The sequence below is a fragment of the Lagenorhynchus albirostris genome, chromosome 1, assembly GCF_949774975.1.
Source record: "Lagenorhynchus albirostris chromosome 1, mLagAlb1.1, whole genome shotgun sequence".
NCBI classification, from domain to species: Eukaryota; Metazoa; Chordata; class Mammalia; order Artiodactyla; family Delphinidae; genus Lagenorhynchus; species Lagenorhynchus albirostris.
The window spans coordinates 179,664,062-179,683,560 of NC_083095.1; the positions used below are offsets into that span (position 1 = coordinate 179,664,062).

The following is a 19,499-nucleotide window of genomic DNA, read 5'->3' on the forward strand; positions in this document are numbered from 1 at the left end:
TCCAGGGCTTAAACCTCTCGGCCTTGCCTTCTTTCCGCTCCCCCACTTCATTTTACACATTTATATATTATATGCATTACCACTTCACTAGTATTATATACAGTTCCTAATCTCTTGTAGTTAACCCTTAACCAGTGTTTCCATAAGTCCCGCATGAAGGATTAATGCTTCAGACCAACGCTGGTCGTTCTATGAATTAGCAATAACCAATTTTCTGGGACTAATGTGAATTCAACCCACGAAATGAAATAACCAAAATGAAAATGAATGTCTGTGTTCCACAAAGAAAATGGAATTTAAGCTCCCTGCTGACTACAGTCAGCTCTGCTGTAGTGTAACATATGTTCCTAAAAATCCCTGCTCTGTGCAAAATTGCCCAGTAAAAACCACAGAGCTCATGGGAATGATGGGATCGGGGCACAACACCCGAAAATGTCATTAGTGATACACTGAAAAAAAAGGAGCCTATTAATACAAACAGTAGCACAGTTTTAAACATACTAAATGGTCGGAAATATATAAATACCACAATAAATGTGGCACATTATCTTGAAAAAGACCTGGAGGATGCCTGTGGTCGTGGGTAGTGGGCGTCAGAAGGGCTGCAGCTCTTGGGTTGTTGGAAGTGAGGAAGGGAGAGTGATGTGAGGTCAGAGGCACAGTCACAGCTCCAGGTCCTGGCCACTGTGCCCCCCAGCGTGTGGAGCTGAGGTAGATGTTTGAGGGTGTGTCTGGCATGTTCCTACTGGAACAGTTCAGCTGGGTGCTGTCTTCCGTGTTCATCTAATGTTCTGTGAGGACCAACATGCATGCAGCAGATGTGAAAAGTGCATGGCGCTCAAATGATTCCCTCGCATCTCAATCGCATTACAACAGTTACGCATTTTCAAAACAAGTGCTACAGCTGAACTGTGTTTGCTCACCTGGCACCAGTGACAATGGAACGCTCTAAAAAGCCTTCTAGCCACCAATGGTGTCCCAGTAAAGTTCCAAAAAAACGCTGACACACAGAACTATGGTTGGTAAATTTAAAAAATAAGACTGTGTAACTTTAAAGGGTATTCAGTGAAGAGATTTCTTTTCTCCGTCTTTCAGTAAGTTGATTTTGTCATGGAAGTCTCTATCATTTATACTAATAAAATAGTTCACAGGTTGAAGGCAAAGCTCTAGTTCGTGAAAAGACTCAAGACTTTTACTTTTACTTCTTCAGGGATCAGCTAAAGACACTCTTGGTACCGAGTATTTAAACTTTGTTTGCAATAGAGAGACACACAATTGAGAGAGAGACACACAATTGAGAGAGAGGCACAAAGGCTCCACCTCGTGAGTCATCAAAGTGCTTTATTTTGTAAAGCCTGGCTCATGACTGGAGTGTACTGTTAGCACTAGGAGATACAAGGCAAACTTCCTCACTCTGTCCGAAGAGTTGATCAACAGAACGGATGACAGAGACTGTTACAGACAAAAATAAAGCATTTTGTAAACTTCTAGAAGCATACACGGATTGGCCACAAAGGAAACAGTTACTCAAATAATGTACGGGTACCTTCTCTTTACTTCAGGGTCTCGCTTTTGTAATCCTGGATCAAAGAAACTACAGCATAACTTCAGAGCACTGAAAGGGACTCAACGCCAGAATGAATGGTGGGGGGAAAATACTAAATCACCATCTCAATTAATTTAAACACAAAAAATACAGATTTGTACAACAAGGTCACAGTGCTGTTGACATCGTCTGTTGAGGATAACAATCTCTGTGAAGTCAGTTGCTGCTGGCTTCCCAGGATGCCGGCCGCTGTCACCTGGTGTTTTCTGAAGTAAACCCACATACGTTGGGCACAGTTGCAGACTTGATGAGCCCTGAAGGAAAGTCACTGGCAGAGGCAGTATGGTGCGGGGTATTTGTTGAGCTGTAAGTAATTACTGAGGGGTGGATTTTTTTTTTTCTTTTCTGAACCTGCCTACAAAAATCATCTCACGTTTTAAACAAAGAATTTCAAAGGCACAGCTTTAGCACAGTGTATGAGTTGATAACCTATTCTAAGCAAGTCTAATATTTTAGCTTGACACCTTTCAGAAAATGCCAGGAAGTTGGTAAATACATGATCGATGTTGGAAATTTATAACTTGATTAGACACAGTCAGCACAGTTTAGGGCAATGAACTTGTGTAACCAGATCTGGGTTAAACATTTTCTTAAAAAAAAAAAAATCATTAGGTTGATAAATGTGCATCGGAGGAAAACAACCCTTTTCCTTTTACTGTAAAAGACCGCCTACCATTAAAATGTGACTGCAGGATACACTTCAGAATATGACAGACATTTCACCTACACTGTAAAGTGACTTTACATGTAAACTTCAAAAATCACATGCTGTACATTAAATTTTTAGATTCAAAAATATCCCTGTTTTCCTAATAATGTAAACAGTAATATTGAGGGTTTCAGTTAAAGGCAAATTCATAACAAAATACCACTGTTTAATTGGAAAATTGAGAGTTCTAAATGCTTTGCTCACCTTCCCACCATGGGAGATGTAGATGCCATTGCCCAAAACTGCACTTTTCAGGTAAGCTTTATTTTTATTTTGTAGCATTAATTACTATGTTGCAACGTAAGAGTGTGTCAGTGAAGAAGCTCCAGGCAAGAAAAGAGAAGTAAGCAGTGTTCCTGGGCGTATTTACTGAGGTGAAAATGTACAGAGAGAGACACTAGGGGCATCAGCTTCCTGCTGGAGGAGGGAACCTTTGTCCCCAGACACCGTGAGTCCCGACACCTGAACCAGGATGCGCGGGAGATGCCAGCCTCCTCCGTCCAGCGCCCGGGGTGCAACTATTAAGGAGTGTCAGCGTGCGTGGTAGAAGTGTAACATCTGCAGTAAGTTTTTTTTCCTTTTAATCACCATCATTATTATTATCATCATCATTATTATCTCCATTATTATTACGATTACTGTCTCACATCTTTCAACTCCAAAAGATAAACTGATCCACAGTTTCTCGTGTGGTGCCAACCTGGGTGGTCTGACATCGCATCGCCTTCTCCCCTCCCCCCTGCATGTGCTCACTCAAACACTCACTCATTCATCCATTCATCCACAGCTGGAATCAGAGGGTTACTACTCCAAACACACTCTGACCGAAGTCGGTTTCCATCAACCAATCCATCAGTTTTTAAGATGCTCACGTGCGCGTGCGCACGCACGCCCCCCCGCCCCCCCACATACACACCCAAGTCAGAAATAGCTAGAGTGATGCTGGGAAATATCAGGTAGCTGTTAAAGCAAGTAGTCCCCAAATCAGTCATCTTGGCCTGAAGATGTAAACGAGGAGGTGTGCTTCACTGAGTTTGGTTTTCATTTTTCCTGTGCCGAAGCCACCTCTGTCCTTCCCACGCTCACGTCCGTCTTCGGCCATGCAGGACGTTACGTCAAGATGTGGCCAATAAAGTCCAAAAAGCGCTTGGAATACTGTTCTGGGTTCACGGTGGAGATCTCCGCACCAGCCTGGGCAGCGTGAGAGGAGAGGAACAGTGACAGAATTACTATCAGTAGCTGCAGGAACTTCCACTGCAGCTGAATATGAAGCCAGTCATTTTCAAACCTGTGCAGCCTCTACTCGTAACTCAGAATAGCTTGGATATTGGTCTGAATAGCCAAGGCTCTTAGGAATCTGTGTGTGAAAACGAGGCAGAGTCGTAGGACCAACAGATGCCACTGTCACACACACTGTGACTGCTGCCACTAAAAAACAAAAAAAAATCCAACCAACCACGTTTGAGATGCTCCCGTCAAATGTGGAATCTGCGTGGCCTACGTTCAGAAGCCACGGGAGGATGCTTCTGTTTCTCAAGAGAGCAGATTGGAGATTCCTTGAGAATGACACAAACAGCAACGTTTGGCCAAAGGGAAACTCCAATGGCAAGGACACAAGGACCGTGTTCATTTTTCAGGACCGAGGTAAGCGGCTGGGTGCTCAGAAATGAGGGGCGACGGCCACAGCAGCAGGGGCGGTGTCAGCTGCCGGGGCTCTTTCCTGGCCCCGGAAGCAGGCGAGACACAGCGCTGTGACTGCGTCTCCCCCGGAGGGGCACGGGCACGGGGACCTGCTTGGAGCTGGGAAGCTGGCCCCTCGCAGAGGCTCAGTGGGGGGTTTCCTATGACAAGAGCCCAGTAGGGCCAGCAGACCCCCCCCAGTTACCAGCCAGCCTCCTGAGCTACAAAGGTCAGGACCAGAGTTTTACTAAGTCACCAGAGGCTGTTTTTACACACGCAGCTCACAGGAGAACCTGTCATTTCCAAGCCTGGCCTGGGCCCCTGGGATCTCCACGGAGGAGCCCCAGTTTTGAAGGCAGAGAATGGTTCCCGGCAGCAGCTCGACACAAACTGCACCCAGCTTTAGGCCGTGTGCCGTGTCTCGGAGCTGAGCTGGTGACTTACAGGGGAGATGCAAATGAAGCCGTGTTTGCAATGGCGTGTTTCCAGCTGCACGTGGTCTGGAATATCACAGCAGGTTTGAGGAGGGGTGGGAACAAACACGGAGCGCCCCCCACTGTTCAGTCTGTTCACCACAAAAATCTCATCAATAAGCCATTAGGACCCCTTCATCAGCTGGCGGAACTGAAGCGCCAAAGCGCTTCCTCCAGGTCACACACTGGAAAGGTGAGATAGGATTCTGGCCCAGCTCTGTCCTTGCAATACACCCAGGTGGTTCAACCAGAGAGGAGCATCAGAATTACCCGAGCCTCTTAGAGGCCCCTCCCCCAGCCTCCTGAGCTGGACTCGGAATCAGGGAAAGGGGTGGTGCATCTGTCAGGCACACAGTTTGCAAATGGTGCTCAGAAGGCCGCGGTGCCGACCCCCGTGTGAGAACTGCTGTGTACCCTTCTCTCTGACCGATGGAGGATTCTCAACGCGCTCGGTGGGCTGGGTAGGTCGTGGTCCGTGTGCTGCACACAGCAGCACACCAGAAATAGTTGACGGCGTGACTGAAATATTTCTGTGGCAAGTGGGGTATGGTGTTAGGCTGGTTCCGTTGCTGACACGACAGCCTGTTTGACTTTAAAATAGAGAAAAAGAGCCTTTAGTAGCGGTTGATGTTCTGCGGGGTGTTGGTCGGCTCCACACTGTGGGGAAGCATCTCTCCTGCCAGTGTGAACGAGCCAGGGCACACGTTCATCCCTGTGGGATGGGGTCTGTGGCCTTCCTGGCGCGCCTGAAGGCCAAAATGGATCCCTGCGATGCAGACACAGTGCAGACTCACGACTTGTGAAGTCCAGCCGGCCAGGCGGGCCTCACTGGGAGACCTGGGGGTGGGGCTGGGTCCTGAGGAGCAGCCCTCCCTCTACCACTGCCTAGGACGCGATCCTGGCTGGCAAGTAAGCTCTCGCCCTCAGTTTCTTCACCTGTAAGCAGGAGTGCACTGGTTTTCCCTCACAGGCTCGTCCCGGGGACTCAACAAGTTACCATAGGCCGGGACACTGAGAATTCTGAGCAAGGACAGCAAAGGTGAGGGGTTCGTATTACTCAACTTTGAGCCTGCACTCAACAAATTTCTGTAGTAGAAAAAATTACAATCTGCTGTGCGGAAAGGAATATAATATTGTGTATCCTGGAAGCATCTGAAGCAGAGAATAGTGCTTCAGTTCTGAACATTTCATATTAAAACACTTAGTTGTCATCATTCAGCCCTTTTGTCTTTTGAAACATTTTTCGAACAGAAAAGAATTTGTGTAATATTCTCACGATGCATGTGTCTGTTAATAACCCCGGTGGGGAAAAGAAGAGCCGCGCCGGGTTTAAGTGACTTGGGAGCGGCGGTCCGAGCGCGTGCTGCCTCTGACTCCGCATCAGAGCGTGACCCCTGCAGGGAACCAGAGCCAATGAAGGCCTGTGGGCAGCTCAGCGGAAAGGAGCGGACCTGAGCTGGTCCCTGCACGACAGGAAGCAGGGAGCAGAGAGGGAAACCAAACGGAGATACTTACGCCGTGTTTAACAGTTTTTGCAGCGTGGGCAGCTTTCTTTTTTGCATCATAATGAGTCAGAATGTCAATAATTGCCATAAAGTACACCTCCTTCCTAGGCGAATCTGTAAGGGATGAGAGCGATGATTGTGGGACAGGTGATGACAGCACCTGGAAGAGTGCGAGCTGCTGACGGAGGAAGAGGCGAGGGATTCAGTGGGGCGGGGGTCGAAGGGGTCTGAAAACACAGGCAATAGAGGCTTTTCAAAAGTCTTGCATATCCCTGTGAAACAGCTTAACTTTCTGTCCCCAGTTCTCTCTCAATTTGAAAAGTAAAAAAGAGAATATAACCTCAGGATATCACCAGTAGAGGTGCAAGGCTGAGACTGTTTTTGTTAATCTTCATTTTCTTTAGTGATTGTGTATTGCTTTGGTATAAAGAAAAATGCTATTTAAAAAATACTCTAAAACAAGTAGAAGTAATTATGCTCCCTAATACTTTCTACCATTACATACTGTTCCTAATGAGCTGTTCACTAATTCTCATTGGATCTAGTATCAGAACTGGATAAAGGCATATATCACCTACAGTACCCATCTTCTACGTATTTCCACAAATATGATGCTGTTGCAATTATGAATAATACGAAAAAGTACATTTGACTATATCTGATTTTCTGTGTTGAAGAAACAATTTTGCTGAGCAAAATAAAAAACGTAACAGGCTTCCCTGGTGGCACAGTGGTTGAGAGTCCACCTGCCGATGCAGGGGACACGGGTTCGTGCCCCGGTCCGGGAAGATCCTAGATGCCGCAGAGCGGCTGCGCCCGTGAGCCATGGCCGCTAGGCCTGCGTGTCCGGAGCCTGTGCTCCGCAACGGGAGAGGCCACAACAGTGAGAGGCCCGCGTACCGCAATAAATAAATAAATAAGTAAATAAACATAACTCAAACTCACCTGCCTGCTATGCCATGAGACATTTTTTTAAACAATGATGGACCACAATTTTTATTACTCAAAAAATCAGAGGCCTGCTTTTATCTCTAAATTTTTTTTTCCATGTATAAGTAGCTAAGGTAGCATGTAATATTCCTACAAATATCTGATCACCCAGATTTTGAGGATTAAGATGGATCTTGGGCTTCCCTGGTGGCGCAGTGGTTGAGAGTCTGCCTGCCGATGCAGGGGACACGGGTTCGTGCCCCGGTCCGGGAAGATCCCACATGCTGCAGAGCGGCTGGGCCTGTGAGCCATGGCCACTGGGCCTGCGCGTCCGGAGCCTGTGCTCCACAACGGGAGAGGCCACGACAGTGAGAGGCCCACGTACCGCAAAAAAAAAAAAAAGATGGATCTCACTTTAGAGAAGAGGGCCACAGACACCTTAATGGGGGAAAGAGCAGAGGACAGACACAGCAGCAAATTGGAGATTCTCATCCCACACCCTGGGCCAGCTTCAGCACTCCTGAGAAGGAAAGGGCTGGTAGCAATGAGGTGCCTGCCCTACACGATGTCCACAGGGGGTTTGGAGTGGATCACGTATGTACCTAGCTCAGGATAGACTTGTGACACTTGAGATCCACATAAAAGAGAGATAGCTAAGAAAAAGAATATTTTAAACCATTCCTTATATGGTATGGACATTTACACAAGCATGTGCATATGTGTGTTGTGTATGTACAACACACACTTGTGTGGTTTCACTCTGTTCCCTCAACATCACACAATTCAAGGACCTCATCACATTACAGTTCAAAACCAGAGGTTACAGTTACCTTTAACATACTTTGTCCCGAAATCAATTGATTGGGACTCTTGAGAAGGAGTCTTACGGGGCAGCATGCGCGTTTTTTTTGTTTTTTGTTTTTTTGTTTTTTTGCGGTACGCGGGCCTCTCACTGTCGTGGCCTCTCCCGTTGCGGAGCACAGGCTCCGGACGCGCAGGCTCAGCGGCCATGGCTCACGGGCCCAGCCGCTCCGCAGCATGTGGGATCTTCCCGGACCAGGGCACGAACCTGCGTCCCCTGCATCGGCAGGCGGACTCTCAACCACTGCGCCACCAGGGAAGCCCCAGGGCAGCATGCTTTTAACCGGGGTGATGATTACCAGCAGATCATGCAAAAAGAAAAATCCAACCAATGGTAAAAAGAGTTGATAGTAACTCAACTTACTTTCATGGCATTTAATTCCATAAACATCAATGTTTGGATCAAACTCGCCGGGAGCCAAGGGCGGTGAGCTGTTGAGCGTATTTCCAGGACTGTCGGGAGGGGTTCCAATAGGGTGGGTGCCGTCGCTCTCCCCCTCCTCCTCTCCGTCGTTCTCTTCACACTCCACTTCTTCCTGTTCGGCTCTCTCCACATCGTGGATTCCCACCAGGAGGCTGTAGTCCATGAGCTTCAGCTGGGCAAGAAACTGGAAGGTGGGAAGCGACATGGTCAGTTATGCCTTAAACACAACCCCAGAGTTAAAGACAGCAAGCTCACAAAAGGGCGGCAGAGGCGAGAAGGTTTCCCCAGGAGCAGCCAGGAGCCTCTTTAATGGTGCTGTCACGGTCCCTGGAAGTTTCTCCAGCCAAAGCTGTAGCCTCGCACTTCAGGCTGGCTCAGAGCCAGGATTACCTCCCCGAGATGCAAAGCGGGATGCTGGGAGGGATGCATTTATCACGTGGAGGTCGTACTACACCAGAGAGCAAGAGAGCAAGGAGACGCAGGGAAGAAAATGTTTCTCCGAACAATTAAGACTGGCTAATGGGGAAACCAGGGACCTCCCACGTAGCTTCCAGGGGAGCCCCTGAACGGCTTGTGAAAAGCACTTTGAAACGCAGCACACTCTGTGGAGGAGAGTATTATGCCGTCCATCACAAATAAGCACAAGCATCAGTGTCCCAGCCAACCAGCAAATGCCTGTGTCTCTGCTCAGCGCTGCCCTTCAGGCCTGCTGGGGGGCTTCCTTCTGACGGAAGCGGGAGCCGGAGACGCTCCTCCATCACCCCCTCCCGTGCCTAGCACAGTGCCTGCCCCGACCGACCCCCTTTATCTGGGGGCTCTCTCTGGCCCGTTCCCCTCGCCTCCACTGCGTACCCTGGATGCCCTCCAGAGGTCTGGGCACAGCTGGAGAAGCTGGATTGCCGGGTGGCAACATCTCCCACCCACATGTGTGTAGTGGGTGCAGCGTGGGTGGGGCTTGGTCGGGCCAGGTCCTGCTCCGCTTGCAGGGTAACAAGGCAAAAGCCCCCTTGCCCCATCCCTGCTTCTCCCTCTGGGCCCTTGGAAGGTCCCTGGGAAGTGGCAAAGGTTGCATGCTGCCCGAACTTCCCCTTCTGGTCATTTGGCAAGGGAAGAATTTGATCTGGTCACGCCCCTGCCTAAGACCTTTCAGTGGAGTATCGTTTCTCACAGGGTGGAAACAAACTCTAACACTGTCCTCGGGACCTGAGTAGTTTGGCCTCATCGCCTCTCGGGCCATCTTGAACCCTGTGCTGGCCTCTGGCCCCCTCACTGCGCCCCTTCACCTCCCACTTGACCTTCAGGTCTCAACTGCAGGGCACTTGCTCACGGAAGCCTGTCCCGATTCCTGCCGGGCATGTGTGCACTGCACACTTTCCCTTAAGGACACCTGGTTTAGCTGCACACTCATTAGATGACTTGAGTAACTTCTATCTTCCCCAAACAGCACAGCCCCGTGAGGACCGGGGCTCTGGCCGATTTTGCCCTTGAAACTGCCATTATTAGTCAAATCCATCTCACCTGCCTTCACTAATCAAGGTCTTTTAAGACTTGCATGTCCTCCAAGGGGCATGTAGCCTAAACAATGATATCTGCCCAGCTGCTTTCTAGAAACTTGGAGTCAGCTGTGTCTAGTTTGAGCTTAGTTGGTTGAGACTGGATAGGAACACTGACCCTCCAGCTGGGCATGCGTGAGGGTCTTTTCACACGTGCAGAGGATGGAAAGCTCCACCCTTGGATCGCGCAGAGGCCAGTAGCCTAGTTAAGCCCGTGCAGAAAGCCGACTCCCCTACCTTTTCCCAATCGCCTTTCCTCACGCTCCCCGGGCCTCAGGCAGCACTGCTGCTGCTTGTCCCATAAACACCTCGAGCCCCTTGCCTTGGGGAGCGAATTTGAGATTTGCTCTTCCCGCTTGGCTGCCTTGCGAACAAACCCTCTCTGCTGCAAACTTCAGCGTCTCTGCGTTCGGCTTGCACGTCGGGCACAAACGAGCCTGGTTCAGTGACACCCTCGCTGCACTCCTGACTCCCAGGTAAGTGATGTTGCTACTTGGTATTTATTGAACAAGAGAACAGGATGCCTGCTGCTTCTTCCCCAGTCCTCCTTACCTCTCCCTAACTTCCCCTGACCCTTTCCTCTAAGACGAATAACCACCCAAACCAAATAAAAACAAAGAACACAAAAAGACCTTCCTTTGAGACTGCAAGAGGCAGCACCTACTGGAAGCAAAACGAGACGATTTACGATATATATATATATATATATTTTTTTTTTTTCGGTACGCGGGCCTCTCACCGCCGTGGCCTCTCCCGTTGCGGAGCACAGGCTCCGGACGCGCAGGCTCAGCGGCCATGGCCCACGGGCCCAGCCGCTCCGCGGCACAAGGGATCCCCCCAGACCGAGGCATGAACCCGCGTCCCCTGCATCGGCAGATGGACTCTCAACCGCTGCGCCACCAGGGAAGCCCCATTTACGATATATCTTTGCTCTGCAGAGCAGAATCTCTCTTTAACACGTAGGTTTGTTTGACCTTCAGATGGTTGACCGTACAAATACACTATCAGGTGTGCTTTATGTATGAGAGTACAAAAGGGACTGCCTGTAATTAACCTGCTAAAGGTCAGGCAGGGAAGAGGTGATGACCAGGGCTGAACTGCCACATGAAGTAGGATGGGTCTCCAGGCCCACGTCTTCCCCTGGCACTTGTGCTGCTCTCACAATGTCAGCCAGGCCCAGAGCTCCTTTCCTGGGTCTCTGATCTGTGGTCAGACCACTGCTTAGGCTCCTCTCCCAGTAAGGAAACATTTGTATTCAATAAATAGAAGTGAAGTTAGCTCCCAGCATCACCCACTAAACTATCAGTGAAATGAAAAATGCATCTCTTGACAAGAAGTTGTTCTGACATACTCAAGATCAAGGAAACCAGTTGCAGCCCCAAATGGTGATTATATAAGAAATGGGGATTATATAAATCTTCAAATCTGTGTGGCTGAGACAGAAATGGAAAAGACCAAGGACAGCACAGTGGTTAAGAGTGTAGCTTTTGCTGATAAAGGTGACCCATTAAAGTATCAGATAATCCTAAATAAAAATGTTAAAAAAAGTTTTGGAGTCAGGTGGGCAATTAAATTTTATGTTACTAGCTCTGTGCCTTGATGATAAATTCACCTCTCTGAGCCTCAGTTATTCTAACTATGAAATGGGACACCACCACTAAACTCACAGTGGTGTGGAAAGGATTAGAGGGAATGTAGTGGAGGCCATGAAAAGTGCCTTGCGTGTAATAGTGGGCGCGGTTTTATCATTGTCCGTGTGGTAGAAACCTTTTTTTCATCAAGTAGGTAACTTAAACATGGGGATGGGCTCGAGTGAGGTGGGCCAAGAGGGGAGACGTGCTAAAGAGCCCATTGACTCCTCAGCTCTTACTGTCATAAAACGCCGTTTAAAATCTCTTCTAAAGTAGAGGGAAACACAAGGCAGCAGCAGACCTGAGATTCTTGCTAGAGAAAGTCCCTGCTGGGCATCACAAAACTACTGTGGGCTGAAGATGACAGACCCCAAAGAGAAGAGGGGTTCAGGGCCCCCTGGAGGGTCTACCTCCAGCTAACATTAGGAACTTAATACACATTTGCTATTTTCTGTCATCCCTTTAAGCTTCTAACTCAAATCAGTGATTTCTAAATACATAAGGTTTCAAAGCATGAAGATTTAAAAATCTTTATAATCTCTAGGTCCCATGCTTTCCTAATTAATAATTATCCACCAGACCTTGATCAGCCTCTTTTTCCCTCGGAATATCCCACCTAATCTGCTTCCTTCATAATTAATTCCTCATTATACCAAATCTGAGCTAGTACCTCCCTCAAGGTTTTTATGAGCCCTGTCACACACAAACCCTTCTAGAAAACTGTGGCTAAGGAGCTGTTAATAAACTCTCCTTCTGTGTGTTGTCTTTGGAGAAATGTCTGTTTAGGTGGTCTTCCCAGTTTTTGATTGGGTTGTTTGTTTTTTTGTTGATGAGTTGTATGAGCCGTTTGTATACTTTGGAAATTAAGCCCTTGTCCGTTTGCAAATATTTTCTCCCATAGGTTATCTTCATTTTGTTTATGGGTTTCCTTTGCTGTGCAAAAGCTTGTAAGTTTGATTAGGTCCCATTTGTTTATTTTTGTTTTTATTTCTATTGGCTTGAGAGACTGACCTAAGAAAACATTGGTACGATTTATGTCAGAGAATGTTTTGCCTGTGATCTTGTCTAGGAGTTTTATGGTGTCATATCTTTTAAGTCTTTAAGCCATTATGAGTTTATTTTTGTGTATGGTGTGAGGGTGTGTTTTAACTTCATTGATTTACATGGGGCTGTCCAACGTTCCCAGCACCGCTTGCTGAAGAGACTGTCTTTTTCCCATTTTATATTCTTGCCTCCTATGTTGAAGATTAATTGATTGTAGGTGTGTGTTTTCTTTCCTGGGCTCTCTATTCTGTTCCATTAATGTCTGTTTTTGTGCCAGTACCACACTTTTGATTACTGTAGCTTTGTAGTATAGTCTGAAGTCTGGGAGGGTTATGCCTCCTGCTTTGTTCTTTTTTCTCAGGATTGCTTTGGCAATTCTGGGTCTTTTATGGTTCGATATAAATTTTAGGATTCTTTGTTCTAGTTCTGTGGGAACTGTCATGGGTAATTTGATAGGGATCACATGAAAAGATGCTCAACATCTCTAATTATTAGAGAAATACAAATCAAAACTACAATAAGGTATCACCTCACACCAGTCAGAATGGCCATCATTCACAGGTCTACAGATAGCAAATGCTGGAGAGGGTGTGGAGAAAAGGGAAATCTCCTACACTGTTGGGGGGAATGTAAATTGGTGCAGCCACTATGGAAAACAGTATGGAGGTTCCTCAAAAAACTAAAAGTAGAGTTGCCATATGATCCAGCAGTCCTACTCCTAGGCATATACCCAGACAAAACTATAATTCAAAAAGATACATGCACCCCGTGTTCATAGCACTATTTACAATAGCCAAGCCATGGAAACAACCTAAATGTCCATCAACAGATGACCGCATAAAGGTATGGTATATATTTATATACAGTGGAATACTACTCAGCCATCAAAAAGAATTAAATAATGCCATTTGTAGCAACATGGATGGACCTAGAGATTATCACACTAAGTGAAGTCAGAAAGAGAAAGACAAATACCGTAAGATATCACTTACATGTGGAATCTAAAATACGATACAAATCAATATATCTACAAAACAAAAACAGACTCACAGATACAGACAATAGATTTGTGGTTGCCAAGAGGGGTGGTGGGGGAGGGAAGGAGTGGGAGTTTGGGATGAGCAGAGGCAGACTATTATATATAGAGTGGATAAACAACAAGGTCCTACTGTATAGCACAGAGAACTACTGATATATTCAGTATTCTGTGATAAACCATAATGGAAAAGAATATGAAAAAGAATATGTATAACTGAGTCACTTTGCTGTACAGAAATTCACAAACAACACTAAATCAACTACAATAAAATTAAAAAAAAACTTCTTTACAACAGATTTGAATTTACTTTTTACTAAGTTTATTAACCCACTTGTTCTGCTGAATCACCACCTCCCAACACATCTGTGATGCAGGATTAAAATTCCAACCATCCCTATTTCGGTTATATTTAATCGCTTGTTGAAAACCGTAATAATCCTCTCTTGGAGTACTTTATCTGCAAACAGTCTCATCTATAACATCTGCATGTTATATCAGCAGTTTAGGAGTGTGGCTGCCAGTGGCCTCAAATCCCAGTCTGAATTTAGTAGCTGTGTGTCTTTGAGCAAATTACATAGTGTCTCTGGGCTCAGTTTTCTCATCCATAAATTGGGATAACAGCACTCAGCCTCAAGGAGTTAGAAGAATGAAGGGAAAGAATGACTGCACAGGAAGGACTTTTGCTCTACACGCTCTGTAAGTGTTGGCTGCCAACCATCCTGCTACCCGCAGTGCCCCCTCCCTACCGCCGACCCAAGACGTGAGGGATGAGATGGCCTATGATGGGGCGGATGCCACAGGACACAAAGCACAGTTTTGCATTGTGTGAAATTTGGATCCCAGTGTGAGCCGACGAGAGATAAGCGTGGGCCCTGGTCAGAGCGGACAAGAAGCGGGTCAGAGGGCAAAAGTGACTTCTCACTCTCCGTAGAGTGCTTTCTTCTGGAGAAAAGGGTTCACATATACTCATGTGTAAAGCTATCAGAACTAAAGTACTTTGAGCGGCATATGAATAGAACAGAATTTCAAACGCAGAAAAAAGCCCCTAGGTTCTAATTTTCCTACAAAAATATTTACTGAGCTGTAGTAAACTCATCTTTTACTTAAAGCATTGAGTCAACCCCCAACCCCCAAATCCTGTACTTAAACAGGCCAGCCAGCTAAATTAGAAAGCATGGACCTGATGGAAAAATGAAACGAGATTACATTCTAGTCTCATTATCAAGATCAGATGTCAAGCTACTTCACCATAATTACCTGCTTAAAAATTTAATAATGCTTCTGCATGAATTTCAAAACTAGACACTTACCGACCATTGAGAATTTATTAAAATGAAAGAACGCCTTATGCCCTGCCTCCAGTTCAACAAAACAGCTAAGTGCGAGAGCCATGGATGGGGTTAAAATTATCCAAATCCTCTAATCAAGACACTGTTAGAGACAACGAAAGGGCGAAGAGAATCCTTGTGTAATTCAACTGTAAATTTGAACGGCTTCAGTTACATTATTTGTGGGGTCTAAATAGCATAGTAATATACAGCCGACAGAAAAGATGAAAACCATCTTTCTAGCAGATCAGATAACCCTAAGGCCTATTTACCATAATTGCTAAAACAATATGATTCTTGGGATCAAAGACTTGCAGAATAATGAATAAAATTCTCAAAGAGCATGTCTACCTATGTCACTTTGTTATCAGATCAAGTTGACCCCAAAGTAAAAGGGAAATACTTAGCTAATATGCATTTTAATAAAAACCACTGACAACTGAGGAAAAATAAATGCTTAATAATGAAAAACTGGAGAAAAACTTTTTTAAAAAAAGACACTTGTATCCTTCATAAATAATCAATAGGTTCTAATCAAAGCATATACATGATGTAGGTTAAAGTGCAAAAAAATTTCTTAAAATAATTTATAACCTAAAAATAATCATGAACTAATTTGGTCAGTCTGCATGTCTTGCAATGAAAGATGTTAGAAGATTAAAAAGAAAATTATAATACTGCTTCTACCCTCATGGGGGATATAATCTAATCCATGACATGTGTTCTTTGGCTCAAGTCATTTTGTTTGGGTTCTTTTTTTTTTTGGCCATGTGGCTGGGCTTGCCGGGGGGTGGCGTCTTATTTCCCTGACCAGGGATGGAACCTGGGCCCCGGCAGTGAAAGAACCGAGTCCTAACCACTGGACCGCCAGGGAACTCCCAAGTCATTTTGTTTTTAATGACACAGGAAATCTTTCCACAAAGCCTCTCTGAGGAGCAGATCTGTACTGGTATGTGGAGAACTGTACTTCAAAGTTAAAAAAACCAAAACAAAAACTGCACACACATGAACAAAAGTAACAGCTAAGAGGGCTTCCCTGGTGGCGCAGTGGTTGGGAGTCCGCCTGCCGATGCAGGGGACACGAGTACGTGCCCCGGTCCGGGAAGATCCCACATGTCGCGGAGCGGCTGGGCCCGTGAGCCATGGCCGCTGAGCCTGCGCGTCCGGAGCCTGTGCTCCGCAACGGGAGAGGCCACAACAGTAAGAGGCCCGCGTACCGCAAAAAAAAAAAAAAAAGTAACAGCTAAGAAAAACATAGCTTAGTAACTGTTTAAATTAGAACTCTCCTTGCACTGTTTTGTAATCTAACAAACTTCAAGAAAAGAACGTTTTTCCTGAATTTATTTCTAGAAGAATTATATATAAGGAAGTTGGGTGGGAGAACTGCAATGCCATTACAATAAATGGAAGACAGGGAAAGGTGTATTTTTAATTCGTAAAACAGCATTTACAAAGAGAGCTCCATTACAGACTCAAAGCCCATTTCCACATAGTATTTTATTTCTCACAACATCCCTCATGACCCTGGTGTCCTAAACTGCCTTTGTGCCATTCCCATGCTGTGGCAAGGCTGTCTTGATGGGCCCAACGTCACTAACTCCACAGAGGCTGGCGCAAATATGAAGCATTAAGCAACTGAGGCTGGGTTTTGCAACACCAAGATGTGGTTCAGATGGAGAAAACCCCGAATTCAGGTAGTTACTATCCACTTGTCGACACGCTGTGCTCTTTGGCAGAATGCCCTCAGTCCCCTCGGAGACCAGAAGACGCCGCGTGCTTGCTTTTGTTTGTCCTCTAAAGGGGGGAGCTGCTGAATTGGCACACTTCTCTTTTAAACCAGATCACATATGAGATATACCTGTTTATATCTGCTTTGGATAATGTACAACATATGTTTTTGCCTCGGTTGCCGATTTATATAGACGGTTTTAGGAGCTCCTGAAAACCCGGTACTGCTGACGTTCATACAATGGGCCGCCCCTTATACTGAGTTTCTTTTTCTTACCTCAACATCCTTCTTCAGTTTTTCCAGGAATACCTTTTTGTTATTGTCATCAATATAAATCTTTTGACCCTCGTTAATGAAATCATTATCCTTTAAAGTTGGCAGTTCTTTGGCCTAAAAAAAAAAAAGAAGAAGAATAAGAAAGAAGCTTGACTAAAATCTAAAAGACATGTATGCCCTCCAATCCTGGAGGTTAAGTTTCCGCTCTTGGAAGCTGAATCTGCCCTGTTCACCGCAGAGGTCTTACCCAAGGCAACGACATGTGAGGTGGCTTGAGTGCCGCAAGGGGGCACCAGTGAGCTATGACCACTGGAAGCATTTCCACTAGGAATGGAGGGTCAGGTGTACTCCATATTATGAGGCTTTTGTAACAGATTTCATGGTTTTCATATGAACGAACCTGACTGCTTTCTTAGATTCACTTTCTTAAAGAAGATTCACAAGAAGTCTCCTAGGTATAGAATTCATACCCTTGGAATTCTTTGTCAGGAACCCTCAATTTTCTTACTGGTATAACCCAACTCCACCCGTCCCTGACAACACACACACTTTTGGGATAGCCTTTGCTGGGTTCATGTTACAAATAACATGTTGTCTTGCTCAGAAAAGCACCACCCATAATCCTATCTAATTTCTGAGTCAGGGAGGATATGCAGCCAGAGGTTAGCGATCTGCCCTTCTAAGCCTTCCTGCACACCGCTCCAAGAAGGAAACTCTGTTTGCATCTGGGCAATATCGAAGGAAAATGTTTTCTAGAGTAAAGCATATTAAGATGAGAAGTTCTACCCTTTAAAAATAAACGAGAGGGTAGTGAGCTGGTAACTAAGCTATGCTTAGGCTGAGCAACACAAAGTAATGCGTGATTATCAAAACATGGGTCACAGGCAAAGAGAACAAACCAAAAAACCAGCTTGTACTGCAGCATATAAGATAATAGAGGCCTATAGCTTTAAAATAGTGTGGGTTATTCAACTTCGTGCAACCTGCATTCTGGGAGAGTTCAAAACCCCTCCCCACACCTTTGGGCTGACCTTATAAGAAATAACCACTCCTGCTTATGTCTTCCAGTTGAAAGGAATCCAACATAATACATTGCCTTTCTTAGTATACTAATGAATGCCTCCTTTCCATAGTGTGAACTAAATGGGGAGGGAAAAAAAAAGGAAAGAACATACTGTCCTTCCTGGTCTCCACACTACCTCCCCCTCATTCAGAGTGATTAAAAGCTCACTGGGTACATCTGTCTACTGAACCACCATCCAAATCCCTAAACTGCTCACTTTTTCCTTTCTTTCTGTAAGGTACACACACATGTATGTAGACTACTCACATCTATCTGTACACACACACACACACACACATGCATGTATATTATGCAATTCTAAATTAGCTTTGCTGCTCATTTTAACTTTGAGAAAATGTGCAGTTTTGTGAGTTTCGAATTCGATATAACTATTGCCAAAATAATTATCCTTACAAAGCAGGTATAGCAAAGCTCAGAAATCCAGAGATCCCATTCAATAAGCGGTTACTGAATGTCACGTATAGGAATATAAAAATGAATAGGTCAACATTTCTATTCTAAAGGAGTTTGTAATCTTGTATGAGACACACCGAAGCAAGTAGGTAAGAAAACAAGGCAGCATGAGTTTGTAAGGCCTATAGATAAAGAATACGGTTCTTAGGGAGAGACGGGTCTACTTTCAAATATTTCATGCCGAGTCAGAGTCTGGGGAAATGAGATGCAGTGCCATTCTACACAACAACTAGGGAGGGGCCTGGTAGACTAACTCTGTAAATTCATCATTAATCATTTAAAAATGTAAAATGTGAAAGAAAACCCTGAATGTGAAGATGGCGTGTTAATGTTAAATGTTTGAGTCAAGCACACAGACCCGACGTTCTTTTCCTAGAACTGAAACATAGTTTCACAGTGAATGAAATGCAAGGATCTGAAGTTTAACGAACTCAGAGGCCAGCGGAGCAGCTTTGTCAAAGGTACAAAACTGGGGTGCTTTAGAAAGCGCTGAAGCCAGATTTATGCACAAACACAGGAGATGGAGAGGGTCATGATTCTCCAAGCATTGGACAGCTCGGGCATTTGTCTGTTTAGGGGACGGTGGTGTGTGGTTGGGGGCATTGAGGATTAAGAGCTGCCTGAATTCTGCAACTTATTTTATATGTGCAAGCAGAGCAGGGGAGAGGGGTTTTTGTGCGTGGGTGCGTGGGTGCGAGAAACCTGAAGGCAGGGATGACAGGCTACAGACAGCGGTAAGCGACCCGTGTTGGTGATAGCAGTCTCATTAATGCAGATGAATGCCATTTCAGGGTCACCCCAGCAGCATTACCTCATGTGACAGGGAGAGTATAATCCTACCTCATAACACTCTGGACACCCTGTACTTTATTACTAGGCTTACTTGTGAATTTCGCAGGCACTAGGGTTGAATTTAGATTGGATCAAATTCAAAAAAGGGCAACCAGATTGGTTAAAAGACTTAAGGGCGTATTGAAAGGCTCAAGAGGTGCAGGCCGGTCCTTAGGGCAGCTGCCAGAGGAACCCAGCACTGGTCCACCAATGCCCACCCCCCGGTGTCAGCAGGATGGCAGAGGCTTTAGGAGCACAGGGTTTTGGAGACATGAATCCTGAGGTTCCCACCCTCCATCCACCCCTTACTTGCCAGGGGCCAGTTTCTGGACCCCCTCCAGGC

General features: G+C 45.8%; 1 protein-coding gene across 2 annotated transcripts in view; it reads right to left on the reverse strand.

The window, feature by feature from the left end:
• Positions 1 to 1,315: 1,315 nt before the first annotated feature.
• The window catches only part of PIP4K2A (phosphatidylinositol-5-phosphate 4-kinase type 2 alpha), a 178,313-nt gene continuing 160,129 nt past the window's right edge, over positions 1,316 to 19,499 (reverse strand). The window contains exons 7-10 of one of the 2 annotated variants that reach the window (XR_009542738.1): positions 16,789 to 16,902; positions 8,129 to 8,372; positions 5,984 to 6,200; positions 1,316 to 3,506 (exon numbers count right to left, since the gene is read on the reverse strand). Coding sequence is in view for 1 of the 2 variants with exons in the window: in XM_060161426.1 (XP_060017409.1) it covers positions 3,426 to 3,506; positions 5,984 to 6,087; positions 8,129 to 8,372; positions 16,789 to 16,902 (543 nt within the window). In the remaining variant the exon portion in view is untranslated. The remainder of the gene's footprint in view (positions 3,507 to 5,983; positions 6,201 to 8,128; positions 8,373 to 16,788; positions 16,903 to 19,499) is intronic. The other variant, XM_060161426.1, reaches the window with a different exon arrangement.